At 41.0% G+C, this 12,979-nt stretch overlaps 1 protein-coding gene across 1 annotated transcript; it reads left to right on the forward strand.

Annotated features, from left to right (window-relative positions):
- Positions 1–407: 407 nt before the first annotated feature.
- Positions 408–4,976, forward strand: LOC124866408 (E3 ubiquitin-protein ligase rnf146-like). Its single transcript, XM_047362185.1, has 3 exons — positions 408–694; positions 1,328–1,385; positions 2,439–4,976. The coding sequence occupies exon 3, from the start codon at positions 2,451–2,453 to the stop codon at positions 3,591–3,593; it is 1,143 nt and encodes a 380-aa protein (XP_047218141.1). The 5' UTR covers positions 408–694; positions 1,328–1,385; positions 2,439–2,450; the 3' UTR covers positions 3,594–4,976.
- Positions 4,977–12,979: the final 8,003 nt, after the last annotated feature.

Genomic DNA, 12,979 nt, shown 5'->3' on the forward strand with positions numbered 1-12,979 from the left:
AGAGAATAATCAGGGCTGACCTTCCCTCCATCCAGGACTTATACAGGTCTAGGGTCAAGAAAAGAGCTGCTAAAATCTCTGCAGACCCCACACACCCTGCACATAAACTGTTTAGAGTTTTACCTTCAGGCCGCCGCTACAGAGCGCTGTTAACTAAAACCAGCCGCCACAGAGACAGTTTCTTCCTCCAGGCTGTTTCTCTGTTGAACATTCAATAGAGTACAAAACAACAGCATACAGATGTTACAAATGCACCTTTTTATTATATATGTGTATATTGTACATTGTAAATATGTATATTCTGTAATACAAAAACAAAACCAAACAGCAAAGTGTACCAGAGTCAAATTCCTTGTTTGTATGTACGAACTTGGCAATAAAGCTGATTCTGAAATAGATAGACCGACACGAACCACACTCCATACCAGTAAGTGGCGGTAATGCTACTAAAAGTTTGCTGTCAACCGCCAAGAAAACCAACAAGAAGAAGAACGTCCCGTGTGATTGGACCATATGGATAGGACGTTCAGTGACGTAAAGTCGCACTGTTACGTTTTCTCCGTTATGTCAGCTTCTCTTTGAGAGGAAAACAAAGCCAGTTACATTGGAAGTCGATGTTTTTGCTCTTTACACGGCTCCGATACCACGAATTTCTACCGTGAAGAAGGCCACTAGAACGAGATATTAACATATGGTGAGTATATTGAGGTGTCTGTGTTTCCCCCCCTCGCCTGTTTATGCCGCCCTGCTGAAAGGAGCTAGCGTCGTCAAATGAGATCCGTCTATTTACTGGAGGCTGAACGCTTAGCCTAGATAGCGTTAGCTGACTACAAAAGGATTCATTGATAATACAGGCTTTTACCTCTTTATGACTCTACATAGTGACTTCTGTTTAAACGTCTCATGTTGAACAGAACATTTCACAGTGTTGCGTATCTGTTATTTGTTAGCTAAGCACCATTTCTTTTCAATTGTCCGCAGTACACTTGTTCCATGTATATGTTACAACAAACTCATTATTGTCTGTCACATGACCCATCATGAGGACAGCTGGGCTAAGTTTGCAAAAAGTGGCCAAGTTCCCTGATTGTCGCCAGTTAACAGAGCACGCCTTTGTCCCCTCCCCATACTACTCTCTCTCAAAACACTCACAGCTAAATGATTTGTGTACAGCTTTCACTTTTAATACAGAAATCAAAATCTACTTATTTGTCTCATAGGGTAAAAAATCCACAATGTGTAGCTTGATTTTACACATCATACCTGCTCTGGTAGACTGTACGTTTTATCTGCCTTCTTTGTTTTTCCTGTTTTGTTTGTTTTACAGTGGGTGGTTTGAAGGTCCAGAAGCTCTTCCGATGATTTATCTGCATTGACAACTTTAGGTAAGTGTGTGCTGTGTAAAAGTGATGCACGTGTTACCAGGATCCTCATTTGTGTCCTTTGTTTTAACCATGTAGGAGAACCAACAAATATATGGAAGGAGGTGATGTGATCAGATGAGACCACTATTGAGTGTTTGGCCTATAGTCAAAACACTGTTTTGTGGAAACCTAAACATGGACATACTATCCTCACAGTGATATTGGTGGTGGCAGCATCATTCTGTGGGGATTCTAAATGATTAGGAGTATTGTTAGAAACCCTCTCAGAAAAGTGCAGTATCAGTATATCAACCCCAAAACAAAAACAAAAGACCTTGTGAAGATGTTGGCTGAAGCTGATGAGAGTATTATTATCCACAGTAGAACAAGTTTTCTATTAAATAGTCAAAAAGGCCAATCAGTGTAGAAGAAGCCAGTACTCCAAAAGCAGCATAACAAACCATATTGCGGTTTGCAAATGCGCTCAGGGACAAAGACCTTCATGTTTGGAGACATGTCCTGAGGTCTTATGCAACAACAATGTGTTTGCCAGAATGAACATTGTTAAAAGATCAAGCCTAAGAACACTATCCTTGCTGTGAAGTACAGGGGTGGCAGCATCATGTTGGTTAGGTGTGCCGCTGCAGGAGAGACTGGTGCACTTCACAAAATGAATGGCATCACGAGGAAAGAGCATTATGTGGGAATAGTAAAGCAACATCTCAGAACATCAGTCAGGAATAGACCAACATTCTTGCAGGCTGTTGTGAGGAGCTTGGAGAAGGGTACCTGAAACGCTTGACCCGAGTTGAACAGTTTAAAAGGGCAATTTTACCAAAAACTAATAAAATATAAGCAAACGTCTACATTTTAGAGAAAGTCATAATAAATCTGTCATCATTGTGGACAGTAGCAAATACATAATTTTAGTTATTCTAACTGATCTAAATCAGGAAACGTTTTATCTGATTTCATGTCAAGACAGTGAGGGGAAAATGGTTGCTTGTCATTGTATGTGTATGGAAACATCTGGGTTCGACTGCAAATTCTGAACAATGCTTTCCTTCTCTACAGTATTTGATAAGGATGGCTAGTTGTGGAGAGGTTGATCACTCTGTGAGCTCGCTTCCATCCAATAAGAAAGGCAGCGGCGGTGGAAGGGGCAGTGGCACCGGATCATCCTGCTCTGACTCCAGCAGCTCGTCCCCTGCCCTGTCTGTGCCGGAGTGTGCCATCTGTCTGCAGAGCTGCGTCCACCCTGTCCAACTGCCGTGCCATCACGTCTTCTGTTTCCTGTGCGTTAAGGGGGCGTCCTGGCAGAGCAAACGCTGCGCACTCTGCAGACAGGAAGTGCCGGACGACTTCCTGGAAAGGCCTACTCTCCTCTCTCCAGAGGAGCTGAAAGCATCAGCAGGAGGCCGCGGCGGAGCAGCAAGCGATCACGCGTGGTATTACGAAGGCCGTAATGGTTGGTGGCAGTATGATGAGAGGACCAGCCGTGAGCTGGAGGATGCTTTCTCCAAGGGGAAGAAGACAGCTGAAATGCTGATTGCTGGATTTTTGTATGTAGCTGATCTGGAGAACATGGTGCAGTATAGGCGCAATGAACATGGCCGCAGGCGCAAGATGAAGAGGGATATTATAGATATTCCCAAGAAGGGGGTGGCCGGACTGCGGTTGGACACTGATTCTGTTGCCGGAGCTTTGGGTTCAGTAGGTCGAGAAAACTCTGCAGATGGGGCTGATACCACAACAGGAGGAGCTCCACCACAAGCTGCTGGTATCCCATCTGTTGTTTTAGCCCCCTCAGCTACTGCCCGGCCTCCCACTTCCCTCGGAGGTCAGCCTGGCCCCAGCACAAGCCCCTCTGTGGAGGACACTCTCTCCCAGTTGCAAATCAGCCCCAGGCCCACCCCTTCTCATGACAGGTCCGAGGGTGGGGAAGGGGAAGGGCAAGATGACGATGAGGAAGAGACATCACCCTCGAGGTCCTCTGACCCTCAAACCTCTGTGGAGGAATCCGGTTCTGGAGACTGGAGCGATGACGAAGAAGAGGAGGGGGGGGGCAGGGATCACACAGAGCCTTGGGAGGACTGGTCGCAGAGACGAAGACTAATTCCAGAGGAGAGGGTGCCTCCTCGTGCAGAGTCCGCCTCCCCGCCTCCGTCTTCCCATAGCAGTGGGAGATCCAGAATGCCTGATGGTCAGTGTACAGTGACTGAAGTGTGAATCCATTCAATTTAATTTATGCTTTTGTTTGCTCAGACCCAGATCTGAGGTGGTTTAGGGTTGTTTGGTACAAGAGAAATAAGGCGTGTCACGCTCATACATAAAGAGCACCGCATTTCATTTTTAATGCTTGGCCCTTGGTTTGCAAGGATTTGGATTTGTCTTCTCAGCGTCTTTATAGGTGCACCCAGCCAGGCAGCAGCCGTTTGCTGTCCTGCTCTTAAACTGAGTGTTTTGGTACCCAATTAAAAACATGCGGTCAGGCTCTGCACAGTCTCAGAAGTTTATATTTAACGCATCCTGTGAGAGAGGTTTAACAGACTTCCTGTAATGTCAGTTGTCTGCATACTTTAAATGCATATAGATTGTATTGTTTTTAGGTTTTAAAAAAAGTCTAAGCTACACTGTGAACTTTACCCGCCAACCAGTTTCTCCCAAATCCAAGCCTTGTTTACATTGGTTGTCCAGAACCCTGAAGGCGTCTGTCGATCCAAGTCACATTATTTGACACTGAGTGAAAAAAGCATGGTGGTAATGAAACAGTCCTTATGATTGGCAGCATTGTGATAATTAATGCAGAAATGTCCTCCTGACTAGTCCTCCATTGCACTGAATTAGATCAACAACTTGATCCTAGTTTCTCATCCAATCAACTGCTCTCTCTGGGAAAACAATTAAATATTTAATTCAAAATTATCAGTTAACTGAGCTAGTGTTATTTTAAGTGTTATTTTTTTAAACTTAAAAAAAAACAACTCCATGTTTCTAAAGCTACCTTGATGTTTAAATTACATGCTTCATATCTAGCAACATGCTCATTTAGAACCCCGCTAAATATGTGGCTGCTTGCAGTTGATTTTATTTCAGATTAGTTTATTGAAACCTAAGTTATCGTAGAGATTTATAACTGTATTTGAAATGAATGTAAGCTTTAGAATTCCATGTGATTTATTTTATTGGTGCCCAGCCTTAAGGAATTGGCATTTTAATGTGAATATTGGTGTTTTTCTTTTTTATTGTAAAGCAGCTTCATTATTATTCATAATGTCCCTGACTGAACAGTTGCCCAAAGTTTTGTTATTTGTCCTTATATGAAGGGAGATTTATTCAAACATTACTGTCTGGTTGGGATGTGGAGAATAATTTTCTTATTTTATGTTTATTTCTCCTATGGCATTTAAATGTATGATATCTAAGGCTGTAAAAAAAAAAAAAAAAGTTCTTGCTGTTGGCCATCCTGGAGAAATTTCTGTCATTTTTCTATTAAATCTTTTTTTTTTTTTTTTACTTTCCATTCTTAAGAATAAAGTTTGTGTAACTGTTTCGGCTTCAACCTTTTGTTTCATGGTTTGTAATTTAAGAATAAATTATTTCATGCTAGAATATATTTGTGATAATTTCTCAAGTATCTAATTAGAAGCAGTATGAATCTATGTAGAGACCACAGCAGTCCTGATATGACACTTCACCCACATTTCACCCCCTTGACCAGGATCTTGACCATGACTTTAGATTGAGTTTAAAATAAACTCTTATACTTCAGTTGATGTTCAAAATAGGCTACGTTTGTATGACCCTGAAGTGTTCTGAGATCATTTAACATGTCATAGTGCCCTTTAAGGGAATCATCTTATTCTTCTCGTTTAGCTCAGTAAGCCTTTGAAATGATTCATAACTAATGGATGATTAAAGTGCCTGTGATACTTTTCCCTCAAATGCAGATATTGAAAGGAAATATCTCAAAATGTAAGAAATTGGGGAGCAACTGAGATCATATTACCATTAAAGACAATTGTGTGACAAAATAGGCATATTTCGTTGTAAAATTTTGCAAGTCCAAAGTTGCCAAGTAGTGACATCTCCGGTCATTCACTGTGTGAAGAAAACTGTTCAGATAGAAGCCAGTTGTGTTAAAAACAGCGTTAATATGGTGAAACAGTGCATTGCTGGTGGTTGCAGTAACGCTCGACAGCAGCCATTAGTCTGCACTTCCTGAAATTGAAGAGGATCAGAGCCGCCTGGATCAAAGCTGGAAAACTGATGAGGGACAGATGGGCTGGTCCCACCAAACACAGCCAGTTGTGATTGGAGGACTTTTCGTCAAACTGCTTTAAACACAAAACCTCTGAATTCACAAGATAAATGATGTCAGAGTTTGGGATATCTTCTAGATGAAGGAGAATGTTGAAGCAGAGCCTATAGCCACGCTGTTCAGAGCATCTGATGGGAAAAGATCGCTAAAGAAAAGGTCTGTGTTGTTGCTAAATGGATCAAGGCTCAGCAGGTAAGAACACTACTTTGTTGCAAAAGTACATTTAGATATTGGCAGTTATTGTTAATATTTGAGAATCTGAAATTCTTATTTTTATTAATAATGTGAAATTATATAATAATATAAATTACACACGCATATGTTATATTTAAATAAATATTTCTCTGAAGAATCTAATATAAAGTTAAAAAATGACCCACCAGGTAGTGTCTATAGATCTTGAATCATCCCTTGCTGCTGCTGCTCATTTCCCCTCTGGTTGTTTCACTCAGTGCCGTATATACAGGTCCTTCTCAAAATATTAGCATATTGTGATAAAGTTCATTATTTTCCATAATGTCATGATGAAAATTTAACATTCATATATTTTAGATTCATTGCACACTAACTGAAATATTGCAGGTCTTTTATTGTCTTAATACGGATGATTGTGGCATACAGCTCATGAAAACCCAAAATTCCTATCTCACAAAATTAGCATATCATTTAAAGGGTCTCTAAACGAGCTATGAACCTAATCATCTGAATCAACGAGTTAACTCTAAACACCTGCAAAAGATTCCTGAGGCCTTTAAAACTCCCAGCCTGGTTCATCACTCAAAACCCCAATCATGGGTAAGACTGCCGACCTGACTGCTGTCCAGAAGGCCACTATTGACACCCTCAAGCAAGAGGGTAAGACACAGAAAGAAATTTCTGAACGAATAGGCTGTTCCCAGAGTGCTGTATCAAGGCACCTCAGTGGGAAGTCTGTGGGAAGGAAAAAGTGTGGCAGAAAACGCTGCACAATGAGAAGAGGTGACCGGACCCTGAGGAAGATTGGGGAGAAGGGCCGATTCCAGACCTTGGGGGACCTGCGGAAGCAGTGGACTGAGTCTGGAGTAGAAACATCCAGAGCCACCGTGTACAGGCGTGTGCAGGAAATGGGCTACAGGTGCCGCATTCCCCAGGACAAGCCACTTTTGAACCAGAAACAGCGGCAGAAGCGCCTGACCTGGGCTACAGAGAAGCAGCACTGGACTGTTGCTCAGTGGTCCAAAGTACTTTTTTCGAATGAAAGCAAATTCTGCATGTCATTCGGAAATCAAGGTGCCAGAGTCTGGAGGAAGACTGGGGAGAAGGAAATGCCAAAATGCCAGAAGTCCAGTGTCAAGTACCCACAGTCAGTGATGGTCTGGGGTACCGTGTCAGCTGCTGGTGTTGGTCCACTGTGTTTTATCAAGGGCAGGGTCAATGCAGCTAGCTATCAGGAGATTTTGGAGCACTTCATGCTTCCATCTGCTGAAAAGCTTTATGGAGATGAAGATTTCATTTTTCAGCACGACCTGGCACCTGCTCACAGTGTCAAAACCACTGGTAAATGGTTTACTGACCATGGTATCACTGTGCTCAATTGGCCTGCCAACTCTCCTGACCTGAACCCCATAGAGAATCTGTGGGATATTGTGAAGAGAACGTTGAGAGACTCAAGACCCAACACTCTGGATGAGCTAAAGGCCGCTATCGAAGCATCCTGGGCCTCCATAAGACCTCAGCAGTGCCACAGGCTGATTGCCTCCATGTCACGCCGCATTGAAGCAGTCATTTCTGCCAAAGGATTCCCGACCAAGTATTGAGGGCATAACTGTACATGATTATTTGAAGGTTGATGTTGTTTGTATTAAAAACACTTTTCTTTTATTGGTCGGATGAAATATGCTAATTTTGTGAGATAGGAATTTTGGGTTTTCATGAGCTGTATGCCAAAATCATCCGTATTAAGACAATAAAAGACCTGAAATATTTCAGTTAGTGTGCAATGAATCTAAAATATATGAATGTTAAATTTTCATCATTACATTATAGAAAATAATGAACTTTATCACAATATGCTAATATTTTGAGAAGGACCTGTATCAGTGGTGATTGCTCTAAGACTGCAAGGGAAGCTCAGCTTCCCCTAAAATGTCAAAAAAGAAGTGATCAAATATATACTGTTGTGTGTACATGTCATTGACTAAACTTTTGTTCTGAATCAGCTTCTTATCTCTGGTAACAACGCAGATTTCCTCTCACTCATTCCCGCAGCTTCACATTACTTTAAACTGATTCAATAGCGAAGCAAAGATGCAGCGAAACGAGACGAGTCATTGGATAAATGCTGAGCTTTGTCCCGCCCATCGGACGCTCAGCTTCTGCGTGATGATTGGATGATCTGTCTGAGGCCGAATCCCTTTTTGATTGACAGCGAAATGAGCGAATCAGCGATCTTGAAATTGAGCTTCCCCTCCTTGAAAGACCAGCATCCGCCACTGATACGCGTGTATAAATATATGGGTGCATTTATTAATATAGCGAGATCCGTATAGTGAATTATTTTCAAAATCCGGATGTTGTGCTTGTTCCGTTTCCTGGGGGTGCGGTATGATCCATGCATATTGGCTCCGGCATCCAGTAGACTGGTTGAATTAGATGGCTGTCCTATCTGATGACAGATGGATTTCTTCTCCTAACTCTGCTGCATTTCTCTGTGATATTTACTCAAATATATCTAAAGAAACATCCGATTCATCGTGTTACACGCGGGGTTCCCCTTTGACGTCATAAAAGAGTGAAACAAAATCGCAAAGGAGTGGTCTGGAAATGCCTTTTTAGTGAAATTTATGACCATATATCTTAACCGTTCATTTCAGTGGCATGAATTTACTTTTTAAAATATTGTATCAATGTTTCCTTTCCATAAATGTAATTGGATTTATCATGAAAATTTGATGTCACAGGCACTTTAAATAGAGAATACTGTGTTCAACACTAAAATGCAAACTTGACCCGTCAGTTGTGAAAAATAGTTTTGCTACTTTAATCTTTAAATGAATAGCTCCAGCCAGGTTTCCTCTTTTCCTTGATGTCTTGACATGCTTGCTCAACAACCCTCACCAAGTTTACCCCTTAAGCTCTTGGCAACTTGAATCCAAATTCAATAAGAGGAACCACCAAACATCCAACAAACCGAATACCAAACAAGAAGCTTCCAGGATCAGGGATGCCTCAGGGCAGTCAGAACAACTGCTGAGGCTGAAAATCCTTGTAGCTGAAAGATGAACAGAGCTGATGGTATTCAAAGCAGAAAACCAAGCTGGTTCTGAGGAAATTAACAGTGTTCTACCCAAGTAGGCCCTCCTAAACTTTCCACTCTGGTCTAAATCTGCCCATTATACTTTAGATGGATTGATCGACTCTTGATGAAGTGGGACTTAATCATGCAGCTGTCCAGCCTCTGATTAAGAAACCCAATCTTGAACCCTCTGTTCTCGCTGATTACAGACCAATTTCTAAACTGGCATTTCTTTTGAAAATCCTTGAGAAGATAGTCCACAACAAATTAAACGCATACTTGACAGAACAGCACCTTTTAGAAGTTTTACAGATTGGTGTTAAGTACAGTACAAAATCCAAATGTAAAAGTTTTTAACGATATATTTGTAGCAACTGACTCAGGTGGTTGTGTTTTCCTTGTGCATCAGTGGTAAAGGTCTAGACTGGTTTAGGTCCTACTTGGCTGACAACAACTTCCTCATAAAGCCCAAAATTGTAACTTCTTTAGGCAAAGTTAGGAGCTTCACCAGTCCAGACAGCAGTGTCTCTTCTCACTGATTCTCCTGCCACAACCTCCTCACATCAAAACTGTTGGAATAATTGAATATAGACTTATCTTATATTTTCTCCTATTCTTTAACTTGACTATTTGATTTTATAACCTTTCATGATGTTTGTGTGAGTAAAGGATGTATGAGTTTGTCTGCAGGCAACCATCAAAAGTGGAGCTGAGGAGGAAGCAGTCCGCAGTTGAGGAGGTCATAAAAGATGAAGGCTGATTGTGCTGAACGGACAACACACTGATCTTAGGATTGGAGGAGACTGTGGAAGTGTGTTGTTAAAAGATAATGGTGTTTATGACCTGTTTACGATGCAGCTGTTTTTCCCATCCCTAGAGAGTAACGTTCTTTGTAACTAGGGACCCCCGAAAAGATAATAAAAAGAGAGAGTCGGACAGATGGTTTTCAGAGCGGTAGAGAGATTTGTAACTGAAAACACATCTCTGTCCGTGCTCCTCGCTGCGAGTGAAATAACTAATTCTTTGTCTTTCTCTTCTTTTTGTGATGTTATAAGTATTGTAGGTTGTTTAAACCTGACAAAAACCCCTATGTTTTGTTTCTTTCTTTTATTAGAAAATTTAAATAAAGCATTATGCTAACTAATAAGTTATCTCTGTGTTTAGCAACAAACTCAATCATTCAGTTTCGGTTTAAGTGTAAATACAGTAATTTTTAATACAACCATGTTTTGATAAATGAATCAAACTCAACAGCTTCTTTATGTTTCGCATAACGATACGATGGATTTGTTATAGCTAATAAGACTGATTAATGTTAGTCATGATACTGAACATTTCTTCATACACTGCCTGGCCAAAAAAAAAGTCACCACCAAAAAAAAGTGTCACATACTAATATTTCGTTGAAGCGACTTTAGCTCTGATTACGGCACACTTTCGCTGTGGCATTGTTTCGATACGCTTCTATAATGTCACAAGATTTATTTCCACCCAGTGTTGCATTCATTTTTCACCAAGATCTTGCATTGATGATGGTAGAGTCTAACCGCTGCGCAAAGCCTTCTCCAATACATCCCAAAGATTCTCAACGGGGTTAAGGTCTGGACTCTGTGATGGCCAATCCATGTGTGAGAATGATGTCTCATGATACCTGAACCACTCTTTCACAATTCGAGCCCAATGAATCCTGGCATTGTCATCTTGGAGTATGCCCGTGCCATCAGGGAAGAAAAAAATCCATTGATGGAATAACCTGGTAATTCAGTATATTCAGGTAGTCAGCTGACCTCATTCTTTGAACACATACTGTTGCTGAACCCAGACCTGAACAACTGCAGCAACCCCAGATCATAGCACTGCCCCCACAGGCATGTACAGTAGGTACTAGGCATGATCAGTTCACCTGCTTTTCTTCTTACCCTGATGCGCCCGTCACTCTGGAACAGGTTAAATCTGGACTCATCAGACCATATGACCTTCTTCCATTGCTCCAGAGTCCAATCTTTATGATCCCTAGCAAATTGAAGCCTTTTTTTCCAGTTAGGCTCACTGATTAGTGGTTTTCTTAAGGCTACACAGCTGATCAGTCCCAATTCCTTGAGTTTCCTTTACATTGTGTGTGTGGAAATGCTCTTACTTTCACTATTAGACATAGCCCTACTGTTGTTTTTCTTCGATTTGATTTCACCAAACGTTTAAGTGATCACTGATTACGATCATTCAGGATTTTTTCTCAGCCACATTTCTTCCTCAAAGACAACGGGTCCCCACTATCCTTCCAGTTTTTAATAATGTGTTGGTCAGTTCTTAACCCAATTTTGGTAGTTTCTACAATCTCCTTAGATGTTTTCTCTGCTTGATGCATGCCAATGATTTGACCCTTCTGAAACAGACTGACATCTTTTCCATGACCAGGATATGTCTTTCGACATGGTTGTTTAAGATATGAGAAGCAACTCATTGCACCAGTTGGGGTTAAATAACTTGTTGCCAGCTAAAAAATAATCGCCCATGCAGTAATTATCCAATAGGAGGCTCGTACCTATTTGCTTAGTTAAATCCAGGTGGCGACTTTTTTTTTTTGGCCAGACAGTGTGCATTTCTAATACTGTAGCCTTTATCATTGCTACTTAATTTTGCATTTCTGATGAATAGCAGAGATCTCCTAACGTAGCCCAAAAATTATTAGCAAGGACTCCAAGCTGAAGAGTGGTTCAGCTCGCTGCTGAGAGCGACTGAGTGAGGAGACAACAGAATTTCCTGTTTTAGTGAGGAGGTGTGGTTGACCCCATTGCTAGGTGTAACTTTTTATTTTTTGAAAGCATTTTACAGTCTGTAAACATTTAAATATGTACTATGTTGTTTGTAATTTTGTTCACTTTTTATTCATGTTTATTTATTATTGTTTCTATTATTAATTTATCTTCCCTAATATTACCTTAGTAGAGCTGCACCTTTAATCTGTCCTGCTGCTGAAACTATTTACTTCGCCCTATGAGGGGATGATAAGGTTAATCTTATCTCTATGTTAATAATTGTATGATTGTTAAGGAAGTTTATGCGTTCATTTACTTCACTATCCCTGTGCAATCGAGCAGGAAGAGTTTTATTAATTCTCTGTCATTCATTGTACAGAAAATATCTCTCCTTTCTCTTTGTCTTTCTGTCATCTTCTCTGCTAAAGACACCTCCAGGCTCACGTAAAGTCCTCCTCTCTACTCTTAACATTTCCTCACTTTAGGAGCTCTCTTAGGGCCTAAGGTGCTTCGTGAATCACTTTTATCTTACTGAGGGAAAATTCTAAGAAAAATCCCAGAATTCGAGAAATTCCAAGATTTTTCTTAGATTGACGTCACAGGAGCTAGGATCAAGATTCTTTATAAATACTGGCCCAGGTGTTTATGTTTACCTTGTAGCTGTTTGGTATTCTGCTCACAGCAGGTTTAACATGACCTCTGGAACAATAACATGAGATAAAGTGTCTGCCAGCTTCCAGGGTCCTGTCCTGTTACTGCAGTTTGAGCACATTTGTAGTTTTTGAACACTGCTTGGATAGATCCGCAAATAAAATGATTTCCAGACCACATCTTATATTTGTATTTGAGTTTGGCTCATTGCAGGCTCCCAACTCTGAATATTGGAAATCAGGTGATGCTCTTAGCATTAAGAATGTCCCAATCCACCTTAAACCCAGTAAGTTAAAGCTTGTGCTGGTCAAATACATGTAGGAGGAGCTACATGCAGATGTCTGTGCTCCTGGTTGTTTCCCCACAGTGTGTAATCTTCAGTTTAACTCAGCCTGGAGTGATTAAATCAGCACCATTATAGGTTCTATAGGTACATTGTTGGGACAGAAGCGTCACTGTTGTTTACTGATGGGTGTATCTCTCTCTCAGTCACAGACAGCTAATAATCATAACTGCTAGATTATGTGACGGCAAATGATTATTTTACCCTCTGTGATGCGGGTACACCAACAGAAAAAGCAAACTTATAAAAAAAAACAGAAAAAGTCCACAC

The sequence above is a fragment of the Girardinichthys multiradiatus genome, chromosome 3 (assembly GCF_021462225.1).
Source record: "Girardinichthys multiradiatus isolate DD_20200921_A chromosome 3, DD_fGirMul_XY1, whole genome shotgun sequence".
NCBI lineage: Eukaryota > Metazoa > Chordata > Actinopteri > Cyprinodontiformes > Goodeidae > Girardinichthys > Girardinichthys multiradiatus.